This window comes from Kogia breviceps, chromosome 2 (assembly GCF_026419965.1).
Source record: "Kogia breviceps isolate mKogBre1 chromosome 2, mKogBre1 haplotype 1, whole genome shotgun sequence".
In the NCBI taxonomy this organism is placed as follows: domain Eukaryota; kingdom Metazoa; phylum Chordata; class Mammalia; order Artiodactyla; family Physeteridae; genus Kogia; species Kogia breviceps.
This window is the reverse complement of record NC_081311.1, coordinates 73,719,639-73,734,932: the sequence shown is the minus strand read 5'-3', so window position 1 is coordinate 73,734,932 and position 15,294 is coordinate 73,719,639. Positions and strand designations below refer to the sequence as shown.

The 15,294-nt window shown below is 41.1% G+C and overlaps 1 protein-coding gene across 2 annotated transcripts; it reads right to left on the bottom strand.

Moving 5' to 3' along the window:
• Window positions 1-1,269: 1,269 nt before the first annotated feature.
• Window positions 1,270-14,292, bottom strand: MRLN (myoregulin). 2 transcript variants are annotated; one of them, XM_067025609.1, is made up of 3 exons: window positions 14,203-14,292; window positions 12,180-12,365; window positions 1,270-1,287 (listed from the first exon to the last, which is right to left on the bottom strand). In XM_067025609.1, the coding sequence occupies exon 2, from the start codon at window positions 12,343-12,345 to the stop codon at window positions 12,205-12,207; it is 141 nt and encodes a 46-aa protein (XP_066881710.1). In that variant the 5' UTR covers window positions 12,346-12,365; window positions 14,203-14,292; the 3' UTR covers window positions 1,270-1,287; window positions 12,180-12,204. The 2 variants fall into 2 exon arrangements, with proteins under 2 accessions (XP_066881710.1, XP_058911083.1); XM_059055100.2 differs by lacking the exon at window positions 1,270-1,287 and having other exon boundaries at window positions 12,136-12,365.
• Between the last annotated feature and the right edge of the window lie 1,002 nt (window positions 14,293-15,294).

Genomic DNA, 15,294 nt, shown 5'->3' with positions numbered 1-15,294 from the left:
TCCGCAGCCTGTGCTCCGCAATGGGAGAGGCCACAGCAGTGAGAGGCCCGCATACCGCAAAAAAAAAAAAAAAAAAAAAAAAAAAAAAAGTTATAAAGAAAAAATGTAAAGTCAAACATGTTCCATAAGAAAGTTTGAATACAGATGGAAATTGATGAATTGATGAATGAATTTTCTCCATCCACCTCCCCCATCAGGGCTGTGCTCACACAGAAAGGTATGCTCACCTCTATATCTCTACCACCCAGCACAGTGTAAAGCTTCTTATACTTCCCCATCAAAGTGCTTGGGAGTTATTTCAAACCACAGGCAAAACAACCAGCTGTAGAAGTAAAATGTGTTTGAGATCTTCTGCTTGATTTCAAAGAGGCATGTGAATCCTGCTTTCTACTCGATAGCCATGTGTATTTTAATATCATCATAATCTTTAATGTTAATAATTACCTATTTAATTTATATATTTGTTCAGATTAACAATTTAATATAATAATAGCTCACATTTTTAAGCAATTAATATATGCAGTGTATTGTCAGGGCACAGGCAGGAAACAGAATTTATCCCAGATAGCCAAGAAAAGGAATCTTAAGGGAAAGAATATCTATAATTAGATATTTAATGCAACGTGGACAACATTAAAGGAATGAACAAGAGACACCCATACTAGACGGTGGGAAGTGATTACTGCTCCTGGGCTTTCTTTTCATTTTGCTTATCTTACTGTGTTTGGGGTCTCCTTTTCGCAGGCTGCAGGTTCATAGTTCCCGTTGTTTTTGGTATCTGCCCCCAGTGGCTGAGGTTGGTTCAGTGGGTTGAGTAGGTTTCCTGGTGGAGGGGACTAGAGCCTCTGTTCTGGTGGATGAGGCTGGATCTTGTCTTTCTGGTGGGCAGGTCCACGTCTGGTGGTGTGTTTTGGGGTGTCTGTAGCCTTATTATGATTTTAGGCAGCCTCTCTGCTAATGGGTGGGGTTGTGTTCCTGTCCTGCTAGTTGTTGGGCATAGGGTGTCCAGCACTGTAGCTTGCTGGTCGTTGAGTGGAGCTGGGTCTTGGTGCTGAGATGGAGATCACTGGGAGAGTTTCGCCATTTGATATTACGTGGAGCTGGGAGGTCTCTTGTGGACCAGTGTCCTGAAGTTGGTTCTCCCACCTCAGAGGCACAGCCCTGACGCCTGGCTGGAGCACCAAAAGCCTTTACCTTGCAGCTTCCAAGGCACCAGTGGGGTCCCCCCGACTTGGTTTGCAAGAGTTGAGGGCCCGTCCGCAGGTCACCTGACAATCTGCTCCTGGGCTTTAAGTAACAAAGGGAAGACCTAGTGTTACCAGTGCCTGGAGAGGAGAACCTACAAAGGAGAGACCACCCAAAGGGAGCAGGAATTGGGAAGAGATATCATTTTATTGCCAGAGGCAAAGAGTCAAAGTGACTGTGTAGAGAATACCCCTACCTCTCTCTTTGCTCTCAGATCTCTTGGTGGCACCTACCATTGGTCAAAGCCAGGCAGAAGCCAGGCACCAAGGGAGCCCAGAAAATGCTGCCCACAAGGGGTCAGCCTCCTGGGGCACAAAGCAGGGCAATGAAGGCAGACATTGGATTGGGCTGGGGAGAGTGGCAGAGAGAGAAGGACCAGGCCCTGTGCTGAGTACTTTGCATACTTGTATATATCCCTATGAGGGAGGTACCCTGTCCCTCATTTTACAGACGAGAAAACAGAGGTACGCAATTTCAACCAAGACTGTCTTACTCTAGATTTTGTGCTCTTAATCACTACACTATTTAACCAAACAGTATTAAAAATAATGTCTTAAAATTACTTACCTAGTTTAAAAAAAAAACTTAGCTTGTAAAATAAATGCTCAGTGTTTGCCACATGACTGTGCCTTTACCATTGCTACTTTGATCACTTTGCCTTAATCTCATCAGCAATTTACCTTATGGTGAGTCTCATGCATTTTATGTTGATTCTATGATCTGCAACTTGCAACCCATTTCTTGAATTCTGGAAATGTGCCTCACTTGTCTATAACATAAATCTCCACGCATGGACTAAAAGCTATACTGTCAATTCTTACTTATTCACTCTTCAAATAATTCTTAATCATTTATGCTGTGTCAGGCATTACATGAAAACAAAGGGTTTTGCAATCTAGGAGACTGTCAGTTGAATAATCACTAGAATGTGCTAAGTACCTCCGTCAGGGTACTTGTGCTACGTTAAGAGAACAGAGAGGCGGAAACACGGCTTGGGTTGAGAAGGGTGCATTCCAAGACTGGGGGAAGAGCATTTGCAAAGTCTTAATGGAGTAAAAGACTCCCAGGCTAGGGAACTACAGTGGATAATTACAAATGATTCAAAGTCAGAGTACTTGTAGGAAGTGGGAGGTAAACAGGAATAGGGCTTTTGATTGTTAGAAACAGCTCGCATCTCTTGGCAGGACAGCATGAAGGGAGAACCCAGGACTCCGGTCCACGTGGAGATCTAACGGGCAGGGGCTACACTGCTTCATCAGGAAGTGAATGGGCTCTGTCTTATTTTCTCCATCTTTGCAGGGTTTTGTTCAGGATGCAAAGTCCCGGAAGAGAAAGTGTGACTGGCCCAGTCTGGGCAATGTAACCATCTCACTTAGAGGAAGACAAGGCAGTCTGAGAGAACTCTCCAAAAGCAAAATGGGATGTTGACTAGCTTAAACACAATAAATGTCCTCTACAGTGGGTTAGACCCTGTGCCTCTATATGAAGGCGTTCTCCAGGAAGCAAAGAGGAACCACTGAAGGATTCTAAACAGTGGATGACATGGTTGGCTTTGTGTTTCAAAACCATCACTCTTAGAAACCACGTTGGAAGATGCACTGGGAGAGAAAATGGTCAGAGGCTGATTTAACAGCTGAGGCAAAAATATATATTTGAAAATTTAACACCTAGAGAATTCTGAAATAAGGGGACCAATGTGAGAGATTAAGAAGTGCCATGTAACTGATGGGTGTGGGGATTAGTAGAAAGAAAGGTTGGGGATGGATTCCAGGTTTCCCATAAGAGCTTATAAAGAATTGCTATAGGGCTTTCCCGGTGGCACAGTGGTTGAGAGTCCGCCTAACAATTCAGGGGACACGGGTTCGTGCCCCGGTCCGGGAAGATTCCACATGCTGTGGAGCGGCTGGGCCCGTGAGCCATGGCCGCCGAGCCTGCACATCTGGAGCCTATGCTCCGCAACGGGAGAGGCCACAGCAGTGAGAGCTCTGCCAGCGTGCTGCAAAAAAAAAAAAAAAAAGAATTGCTATAAAATTAAGGGAAGTGTGCCTCACACTGAAGGATTCTCTAGAATAGTCCAAATTTCAAATATTGAATCTCATTGTTCTAAAAAAACATTTAAAAATTTCCAAGAAACTCCAATTTAAAATATATTTCCAAGATTTCTTTTGCAATTGGATATGGTAGAAAGTTCTTTTGTCTGACTCACATTTCCTGATCTGTGGTTTGGATAATATGATCATAGGTGGGTGAACATAAGCAACAGAAACAAAGAGCAAGAAACCTATTCAATACCAGTACAGTGAGTAGTGGTACGTGCAAAGTACATGCCAAAGTTTTACTGGAAAAAGGCTTGTCCTCACCGAGAAGAGTCAGGGTTGATTATTAGGTTAAAGTGACCTTAGAAGGAAGGGGCCACATCCTTTGGCAACAACAAGCAAACATCAGCTCTCTCTGATATTTGTGATGTCTGATGTCTGAGCTGGCTCAGACAGAGGCGTGCCAACAGCTCTAATACCCACAACCAGATCCATCAGTCTGTATGTAATGAAAAACCACTACATTTCTAAATCTAGAGTGGTATGACCCACAGTATCAATACTTGGGTTGATCACACAGATGCTGGCACCCACCAAGTGAAAGCTGAATTTACTCTCAACATATGGACAACAATAATTGTGGGCATTTCCTTCCATGAACCTGGTCCTCCAGACATCCTTGGAGTCTCAAAGAGGCTGCTTTTTGAGTATTTCAGCTCTCCGGATACTTTGTGCCCTGATTATTTCTCTTAGTTACACGCGGTCATGCATGTTCTTTTGAGACTGCTGAATTTGAATCAGAGTCTTAGAACTAGTCAAGAGGCCTTGAGGATCAGCAGGTAGAACCTCACACTTGCTGTAGCATTTAAGCTACTAATTTTTCAGGTGAAGAAACAGGCTCCAAGAGGTTGAATAATAAGAGGTGGAGAGAATAGAGGATAAGAGCACACAACTTGAAGCCTGACTACTGATTAGCTCTGTAACCTTGAAGAGGTTCCTTCTCCTCTCTGTACCTGTTTCCTCATCTGTAAAAGTGGGAGAATGATAACTATCTCATATGGTAGTTGAGAAGAATCAGTGAATTAAACCACATAAAGTGCTCCAAATAGCCTAACATAATAAATGTCATACGAGTGCTTGTATTCATGAATATACCAAAGAACTACAGCTGGGAATCTGATCCTACCTTTCCTATACATAATTAGAAGAAGAAAATTCTACCCATTGACAAATTTACAGTGATTACGAATAGTTGTCATATACAATATCCTTTAAGGATGTCTCATCAAAACCTGCATCTGGAAGAGATATGAGAACATATGTATATGTATAACTGATTCACTTTGTTGTAAAGCAGAAACTAACACACCATTGTAAAACAGTTACACTCCAATAAAGATGGTAAAATAAAAACCTGCATCTGAGTTCTTGAAATTCACTCAAGAAGAGCTCCTATAGTGACAAGCAGGTATGATAACCAGCCCAGGAAATCAACAAAGTTCAGTGACACACCAAGTCTGAAAATTAACCTTTTTACCAAATAGACCTAAATCTCTCTTCAAGGGTTGCCCGCACCCCACACCACCCCAATATTTCTACAACTTGGGTCCATCTCCTGTCAACTATGGTCTTAATGAACTGAAGGGTTGGATTTTGACTTAGATGTCATTCTTGGCAAGGCTGTTAGTTCAACTTTTCTTTGGCTGGTCAAGATTATTTTTCAACAAGTTCCTTAGCCCACAGTGTTACAGTATACCACCAAAGAAATCAAGAAATGAATATTGCTGTGGGTGGGAAAAGAAATACCAAATGGAACTCCTGCCATGCTGAAAATTATAATCTACAACATGTTTGATTCACTAAATGTGGCAAAAGAGTATATTTTATAAGAAGTTTGCAGCTGATGAATACCAAAAGCCAAAAACTCAATCTGCAGAGAGACTGCTTATGAGCTATGAGAATCATTTGCACTACAAGGTACTCCTCCAACCACATGACTAATAAAGTGAACTACTTAGAATTGAAAACAGCACAGAAAATATCCAGCACCTTGAACATGCCTGGCTTAGAGTAGGTATCCAGTGAAAATTAATTGAATAAATCTAATTGCCATCAATGAAAAAATATCTCATATTAACTTTGATCTTTATTATGTGACCTAAGGTACTTGAAAGAAATGTGAGGAATTTCTTATGTAATTAACTCTGATATGAAATGGGTAAAAAGGAGCCCAAAGAATGAGCTCTGAATGCTAGATAGCATAAAATAGAGATTTAAAGAAAACAGATGAAGTTTTAAAACTCAGATCAAGAGAAAGGGAGCAAATATTTTCATCTTTAGCCTTTATTTCATGACCTACCATTTACTATTTGAAATTCTGAGGATTATCAGGGTGACAAGAATGTTCTTTTTCCTTTAGAGATCAAGAGAAACCTTTTCAAGGATTATAGATGTGGGTCATCTGCTTTGTAAAATAGTCCAGCAGTTCCTCAGAAGTTTAAAGGAAGAGTCACCATATGACCCAATAATCCCACAAGTTGGTGTATACCCAAGAGAAATGAAAACATATGCCCTTGCAAAAATTGGTACATGAGCATTCATAGCAGCATTATTCATAATTGACAAAAATAAAAACAATGCGAATATCCATCTACTGATCAATGGATAAATGATATGTGGTATATCCATATAATGGAATAGTATTTGGCCATAAAGAAGCCAGGCACAAAAGGCTATACATTGTATGATTCTTTTTATATGAAATTCCCACATAAAAAGTAGATTAGTATTGCCTAGGGCTGGCAGGAGGGGTGGTTGGGGGCAGGTTAGGTTGAGGGAAAATCGGAAGTAACTGCTCATGGGGATTAATGGGTACAGGGTTTCTTTTTAGGGTGATAAAATTGTTCCAAATTCATTGTGGTAATAGTTGCACAACTCTGTAAATATACTAAAAAAATCATTGAATTGTACATTTCAAATAGATTAATTGTATGGTAATATGAACTATATGTCAATAAGGCTGCTGTAAAATAAGCTACAGCAGATGCCGTTTTAGCTCTGCTTACAGTTTTTAAAAAGCTGTCCTAAAAACACAGCTTTTTCATTCATCTAGTAGAGCCATGAAGCTCCCTAGCATTGTGACAAGTTAGGGGCCAGACATGATCAGCCTGGAATAATCATGGAAAAATTGCAACCTCTGGAGAGAGGATTCCTTGTTTAAAGTAAGTTGTGACGTGTACCATACAAAGGACATGGAACATCAGAGAGTCTCACATTCTCTCTTTATTCTGCCATGAGAAAGTTTCCCTAAACCAGAGAAGTTATGCAGAAGCTAATTTTTATCAATCCTGCAAAATTAACTCCCCACTTCTTCACTAAGCTGTAGTCACACTGGCCTTCCTAAGGGTTTGCTGAGCTCCACCTACCACAGTGCCTTTGTACCTGCTACTCTTCCTGTAGGAAGTCCTCACTTGTCCCCAGATCTCCACCTGGCTAGCTCCTCATCAGTCAAGCCTCTGCTCCATCGTCACCTTCTCAGGAAAAGCTCCTTAGCGCCTCCTAGTTAACATATTCTTCTCCCACATAAACCCTCTCTCTCATGCCTCCACTTCATTTTCTGCACAGCATTCAGCACTATGTGAAACTCTCATGTGCTTATCAGTTTGTTGTCCGCCTCCCACGGCAGAAGGCAAGCTCCCTGAGGTTGGTACTGAGCAGCACCCTGTGTGGCTCTGGGCACAAAAGCCTTTCTGTGTCCCCCATTTCTTGATTACAGGAAATAGGCTTCATTCAGCCTCCATGACTTCCCTGAGTTCCAACCAGCAGCTTCAAAGAGTTGCTAATCAGGGAAGGGAGGGGATTCGGACAAGGGAGGAGCAGTCAAGAAACAAGAATGCAGCCTTGGGGCAGGGTCCTGGTTCCCCCTCAAGGGATACACATGACGATTTCTTTGAGCTCTTTACACATACTGAAGCCCCCACCAGGTAGGAGAAGTTAATCATCTGCTGCCCACAAGCCCGTAGACCCCAGAATGGTTGGAACCAGAGTTTGATGATGACGCTGACTCCCAATTACCTCACCACCGACCAGTGAGAAGAACGTCCAGGAGCTGATCACGCCCTCCTCTTTGAACCATTGCTATAAAACTCCTCACTACTCCCTCCAGGCTGGGACACACAGTTTTGAGGGCATTAGCCTGCTGTGACCCCCTTTGCCTGGCAAAGCAATAAAGCTATTCTTTTTACTTCACCCAGAGCTCTGCCTCTGAAAATTAATTCATTCGGTGTCGGGGTACAGAGGCCGGATGTGGCTTCACGGACAGGGACTGAAATATTTCCCTGTGCCTACAAAGCTAGCAGATGGGCAGGGAGTGCTTGATAAAGATTTACTGAGTAAATGATCTCCACGGGGCAAGTCACAATCAACTTTGTAAACAACATCCGAAAGGTCAGCCTCAGTACCTGCCACACCTCAGACAGGAGTCCAGGGACACTGACCCTTCAGAGAACAGTCTGTAGCCACCTCCAGGCTGAAAGGGCAAAGGGCTGAGACTGAAAACCCAGTTGGCCACCGAGGACTTCCTTGTGCTCCTTCACTAATCTTCCCTCACCGTGGTCCCAGGTCAGGTGGCGGAACAGCTCTGGGGCCTTTCCTGTTGGTTTATAAATAAGTCTAGGCTCATTGCTGATCCCAGAGTGGCCTATGTGGCAACTTGCCTTCAGCTTGTTCAGTAGGACCGCTTGCGGGAAGGGCAGCAAACAATAGCCATGCAGAAGCAGCACAGAACAGCAGCCTGCATCTGTGTGGTCATGTGCACACCACACACTTCAGATCTTCTCTCAAAGGACCTACCGTACAGCACAGGGAACTCTGCTCAATATTCTGCAATAACCTACATGGGAAAAGAATCTGAAAAAGAATAGATACATGTATATGTATAACTGAATCCCCTTGCTGTACACCTGAAACTAACACAACATTTTTTTTTGGTTTTTTTTTTTTTTTTAACATCTTTATTTGAGTATAACTGTTTTACAATAGTGTTAGTTTCTCCTTTACAACAAAGTGAATCAGTTATACATATACATATGTTCCCATATCTCTTCCCTCTTGCATCTCCCTCCCTCCCACCCTCCCTATCCCACCCCTCTAGGTGGTCACAAAGCACAGAGGTGAACTCCCTGTGCTATGCGGCAGCTTCCCACTAGCTAGCTATTTTACATTTGGTAGTGTTTTTTTTTTCTTTTCTTTTTTTAACACAACATTGTTAATCAACTCTACTCCAATATAAAATTAAAAAAAAATTTTTTTTAAATCCCCAAAAACCTTGACTGGTTTCTACAGAAGCAGTTTGTCCCAATCACGCCCCAAAGTTAGGAACTGTCCATTCTAACTCAGAATGGCTATCTGGCTTAGTTTTCTTGTAAGTTATTTCATTCGAGTGAACACTTAAAGAATCACTAATACTTCATCAACTGTAGAGTACTTGTCACTCAATTCCAGAAAACTCGTGTTTACCTAACCCGGGCTGCACACATACATATACGCCGTGGATATCGTTGCCACTTAGGAAAACAATCCTTTTCCAACCCTGCTGAAGGTAGTCACAGGTCCCTTACTGCACAGAGCTACTCCTGTCTTCTTGATGTTTATAACAACGTTTTAGATTTCTAGGACTCCTTTCTGTTATCTATCTTCCTGTAAGTATCAGTCCAGTTCATTTAAGAGTCACAGTGTTTCTATGTGATACCTGAAGCTGATGGTATTAATGCCACTTCTGTTTTTTTCTTGGTTCTGTTTTGTTTTAACAGGGGAGGAGTAGGAGACCCAGAGAGGTTAAGCAGCTTGCCCCGAGGTCACATACCTGTTCAGTGCCAACCAGCAGGAACACTGAGTCCGTGAGCTTCCCTCCATGTCAGCATTTCTCAGTGCATCTGAACCACTGGGGAATCTGGTTACAATGCAGATTCTGAATTCAGCAGCTCTGGGGGGTTGGAGGGGAACCAGGATTCTGCATGTGTCCCAAGCTCCCAGGAGGTGCTGCCCCTGGTGGTCCTCAGAACATCTTTCACCACACCCTTCCTAACACCCCAGTCATGTCCATCCTAACACTTCCCCCAGTGGCCGTTGCACTATTTGGGTATTCATTCATTTCCCCCACTAACCTATGAACTCCAGGAGAGCATGAACTATGCTGTATTCACTGGTTTGACCTGGGCGCCCAGCACCACACGTGCCAAAAAGGAACTGAACAAATATTTTTGAAGAGTGGAGGAAAAGTGACCTATTTCCAATTACAAAGCCACGTCGACTGCATATTAAGACTCTGATTTCTTATACAAAACAGAAACAGACTCACAGACTTAGAAAACAAACTTAGGGTTACCAAAGGGGAAAGGTGGGAAGGGAGGGATAAACTGGGGGTTTGGAATTGCCATATACACACCACTATATTTAAAATGGATAATCAACAGGGACCTACTGTATAGCACAGGGAACTCTGCTCAGTATTCTCTAATAACCTAAATGGGAAAAGAATTTGAAAAAGAATAGGTATATGTATAACTGAATCACTGTGCTGTACACCTGAAACACAACACTGTAAATCAACTGTAGCCCAATTTGAAAGAAAAATTAAAAAAAAAAAAAGAATCAAGTGATCAATCAATCAATGAACATTTTTTTAATAGGCTATTCCTCAAGTATCCTCTGTTGTCTGGAGTCACATTATGACATCCAGTTGTCACCGCCGGGTCCCCAAATAACATAACCAAATAAAAGCCCCATAGTTTCAACCAGTTTATACCTACACTTGCTGCAGAACTCTGCCAGGGGTCAGTGGGACAGAATCAGATCCTTGGGCCAACGGGATGGGATAACATGAGGTCATTCTAAGGCAAGGGGGAGGCATAGAACCGGCGGGGTGATGGAGACTCGCTAACATTCGGCATCACCTGAGGCTGCTGGCGACAGCAGTCCTCCACGGACTGTGCGATTTCCATATGCCAGGCACTCGGCTGCACACGTCGCACCCGTCATCTCATGGCATCCTCTCGACAAACCTGTGACACAGGCATTTATTTTATATGTAAGGAAGCGGAGACGTAAGGTTATTAAACCATTAGCGGTGAAGCCAAGACCTGGACGCAGGCAGTCCGGCTTCAGCACCCGTGCTTCTAACCACGCTGTTGACTGCCTGGAAACGCACAGAAAAGAAGCAACTGCCTGAGCCTGGGAGTGACTTGACTTCCCTGTCAACAGCCTGATTAATAGGCTCCAAGAAATCCCAAATAGAGGGGCTTGGGGAGAAACACATCACATCCACATTATATCCAAAAGGAAGTGTTCAACAATATGATGTAGGGAAAAAAGAGATTCTGTTACAGCAAATGCTCACATAGTTTGACTCTGTTTGGCTTATGATTAAATATACAACACCACTGAAAGGTTAAGTAAGAGTCACTGAAGTAATAAGTTGCAAAGGTCCCAGATTCCTTTCACACTTCATTAGGTCTCTTATGAAACCTTGCCCTAACGTCTGGGCCAAATCTGAGAAGATGGTCATCACATGGAAGAGATCAGGATTTTATGAAACATGTGTGTCCAATGTAAAAAGTCAAAAAGTCTAAAGGACAAAGAGAACTTTGTTTTTCAAAGGCTTACAGAGCAGAAGTTCAACAGTTATATTTTAACACTGTCAGAAAATCAGGGAGTCAAGAAAACTGTGGAAGAGAATGCATTGTCCATTTGGATATGAGAAAAGGGTAAACTTAATCTCTCTTTTCGATAGAAGATTTTAAAATGTGGAATAAGAAAAGAAATCAGGGCAATACTCAAATATAGCCATAGGGTCCTGAAGACAATATTGTGAAAAAAGGTTGAGCTCTACAGATTGTTTTTTAACCACACTTGTTTAATTATTATTTACTTTGGAGGCAATATGATACGATGGATTGTGAAGGCCTAAGACCTGGTTCTGCCACTTCCTAGATATGGTCTCCAGCTAGCATAATTCTTCCAGGATTCAGTGTGTTCATCTGTGAAATGGGACAACTCACTCCTGCCTCCTAGGATTACTGGGAGCCTTACATTAAATGACATACTGTGAGCATTTAGTCCCAAACAGAAAATCAACACAGGTTGCACCTTGTTTTCTCTCCTTTCTTACAAATTATATTTTCCTAAAAGAATGTTGTTTAAGCATTTCTATTCCTAACTTTAAGTTTTTGTTAGTAGAAACATAAAATTGTGGAGGGTTAAGAAAAACAATCTACCTACACACAGATGAAATGTGTATGTAAGAAAAGGAGAACTATTAGTATACAGTATGGAAAGATCATCTTACATTAAGCTTGATGTGTTAAAAATAGAACCATATACTAAACAACAAGGTCCTACTGTACAGCACAGGGAACTATATTCAATATCCTGTGATAACCCGTAATAGAAATGAATATGAAAAAGAATGTATATATGTATAAATGAATCACTTTGCTGTATAGCAGAAATGAACATAACATTGTAAATCAACTATAGTTCAATAAAATAAATTTTAAAAATAAATTTTAAAAAATAGAACCATATAAAATTTCACATAGGTACGCATCCTTAAGAAACAACTTCACTCATAATTACACCTACAAATTTTAGTTACTCTATCAACTAACGATCATGTTAAAAATCAAGAAGTTTTATGAGAGTAGTGTAGATTTTTGGAAAAAATTCCATTTCAATTTATGTGAATGTTTTATAAACCATAAAGTACTAAATGATACACAATGTTGTTTTTATTGCAATGTCCTTTTGGCCTCTAGAATAACTGGAGATGTCATCAAATTAAAATCACTCAACATACTAAGTTACAAAATTTTATTCACTGTAATTCAATATGAAACTCACATGTAAAGTAAGGGAAGTCAGCTTTCTAAGAAGTTATAACAACATATACAATAGACAGGAAGTCAACAAAGATTACAAACAAAACTTTTAGAAGTCTTCCCACAATTTCATCTTCCAGACTTGTGGGGTTAGTAGTAGAAATTAACATCCAGTTTTTACACGTCATATCCAAAATGCTCCTGCTCCCTAGGGGGAAAAAGAAAGAGAAAATGTCCTTAAATGAACACATTTATAATCCTGATTCTTCAAACTCAATCTAATACTTGCACTGGAAAGAAACAATGATCAAGAAACGTCTTTCAGGGCTTCCCTGGTGGCGCAGTGGTTGAGAATCCACCTGCCAACGCAGGGGACACGGGTTCGAGCCCTGGTCTGGGAAGATCCCACATGCCACGGAGCAACTAAGCCCGTGCGCCACAACTGCTGAGCCTGAGCTCTAGAGCCCGTGCTCCGCAACATGAGAAGCCACCACAATGAGAAGCTCATGCACCACAATGAAGAGTAGCCCCCGCTCTCCACAACTAGAGAAAGCCCATGTGCAGCGAGGAAGACCCAATGCAGCCAAAAATAAATAAATAAAATTGTAAAACAAACAAACAAAACAAAACAAAAAAACAGCTCAAGGAACTACCAGAATTACCCTTCTCTTTTCAATGTTATCCATAATTAGTTGATTTTTGAAGTCTTATCTACAAAGTCATTTACAATCATTCTTAGGCATCAGTGAAATTGCCATTCTTCTAACCTGTACAGTGGGTATTACCAGGAAATGAGAATTTGAAGACATGGAAAGAGGCATGTGATAAAATTTTTAAACATTAAACAACAAAAGGTATTTTTCATTTCCCTGATCTTTCCTCAAAATCCTTTCTCATATTTTGGTCACTTAATCGGACATTAAATATTTTAATTTCTTCCACACTTCTGTGTTAATCAAACAGTTTTTTAATATCTTAAATTTTTTTAAGTATTACGGAATTTTTAAAGATATTAATTTGTGGTCTGTTTAGCACACTGTTGGAACATTTCACATGCCTGTCAGGTAGGGAGTTTAGAACCATTCTTAACTCCTTTTTCCAGGAATGTAAGGTCAAATGAGTTAAGTAATTTTCAAAGCCTTACATCCAAGTCCCTTATACACAACTTAAAATCAGCATCAAGGGCTTCCCTGGTGGAGCAGTGATTAAGAATCCGCCTGCCAATGCAGGGGACACAGGTTCAAGCCCTGGTCTGGGAAGATCCCCTATGCCATGGAGCAACTAAGCCCGTACACCACAACTACTGAGCCTGCGCTCTAGAGCCCGAGAGCCACAACTACTAAGCCCACATGCCACAACTGCTGAAGCCTGCTCTCAACAAGAGAAGCCACCGCAATGAGAAGCCCACACACCGCAACGAAGAGTAACCCCTGCTCTCCACAACTAAAGAAAGCACGCGCACAGCAAACAAAGACCCAATGCAGCCAAAAATAAATAAATAAACTTTAAAAAATTTATTTTAAAAAATGAGCATCAATATTTTTAGAAAGTGGCAAGATCGGGGTGGGAAAATATTTTCTGCTGTTTTTCACTCAAACCCAAAAAGGCAGGTTGAGTTTTAAGAGAGAAGGTGAAAGAGAGAGGGGGAGATAGATGAGATTTATACAAGTATCATCCATCTTCTTCCACTTTTAGCAACCTTGATTAATTTCTGTCATAACTAACCCCCTTCCTGAAGGAGGGAGTGACTTGCCCCACATTACACAGCAATCACTGGCAAAGTAAACGCCTAGAATTTCCCTTAAGTTCAACAATTCCTTGTGCCCATGTTTGGGAAAGAAGGGGTAAGAATAACACATGGGTTTGCAAAGCAATTTTCCTTCCCTCCTATGGCCTCCACCTCCATCTTGTGTTTCTTCAGTCTGTGCTCTGAGGGGTACCTTCAGTTTTCTCCAACAGCGGTAAAGAGAGAGACTGAATAGGAAGTGAGGGAAAGACCAGACAACTGGTGGGGGTCGAAGAGTGTGCAGAAACCCATTTCTCACCTGACTTAATCCCGGGTAGTGGTAGATAATGCTGCTCCTGGGTTTTCTCTCCAGCTGCTCTTGCTAGAACAAAGTGTATTCAGCACAGGTGGTCTCTTAGCAACCTTGGTTCCTGTGTCAAAGCACAGCAAAAGCTTTTATTGGATGCTGAGGAGGTCTGTGAAGTGGCCGGGCAGGGAGCCTGCCTGGAGAAACTCTAAAATGACTCTCAAAGAAGTCAGGAAGGAGATGTCGAAGAGTGAAGTTCGGCAAACGTGACACGTTGATTTCAACATACCACAGAATTGTATAGCTGAAAACTAAACTTTGCACAAAAAGTTTAAAATGAACTCTATAATTTTCCTGGCAGGCCAAACATTTACCACGCTTTTATTTTTTCATTTTATGTTTTGGCCGTGCCATGGGGCATATGGGATCTTAGTTCCCCAACCAGGGATTGAATCCACACCCTCTGCAGTGGAAGCAGGGAGTCTTAACCATGCTTTTAAAACAATAGTTCTCAGGGGGTGAGGGAATGGAAGAGATGTGTAAGGGTTACACATGTGCAATGAGTAGATAAATAAGTCCCAGAGACCACTGTAATACACAGTACAGTGAGCATAGACATAAAAGTGTGTTATAAACATTAAATTTGCTAAGAGACTAGATTTTAATTGTTTCCAGCACTAGAAGCATTAGAAAGTGGAGGAGTGAATTTATTACAAAAGACCAGGCTGTAACATTCAGCCATAAACAGAAAATTATCTAACAAAATGATGGTTATTACAACTATGAAATAACAGAAAATACTACTTAGAAAATTATGTTAAAATATTTAATTATGATTAAAAGCCATACCTTATGAACACCATTACACTCCTGGACAAGCATGGATAATCACACCAGGACACATATCCAAACATTATTTGTAATATCCTCAACTTAAAAACAAACCAAATGCCCATTAGTAGATAGATAAATGCATATAATGGAATATTATACAATAATGAAAATTAAGCTCCAGCTACATACAAAAACAGCAGTGAATTTTACAAACATAAAATTGAATTTTTACAATAATGAAAATTAAGCTCCAGCTACATACAAAAACAG

Bases quoted from the DNA above. Each gene is read 5' to 3' on its own strand.
- MRLN (XM_067025609.1), bottom strand. From the start codon at position 12,345: ATGACGTGTAAAAACTGGATGTTAATTTCTACTACTAACCCCACAAGT.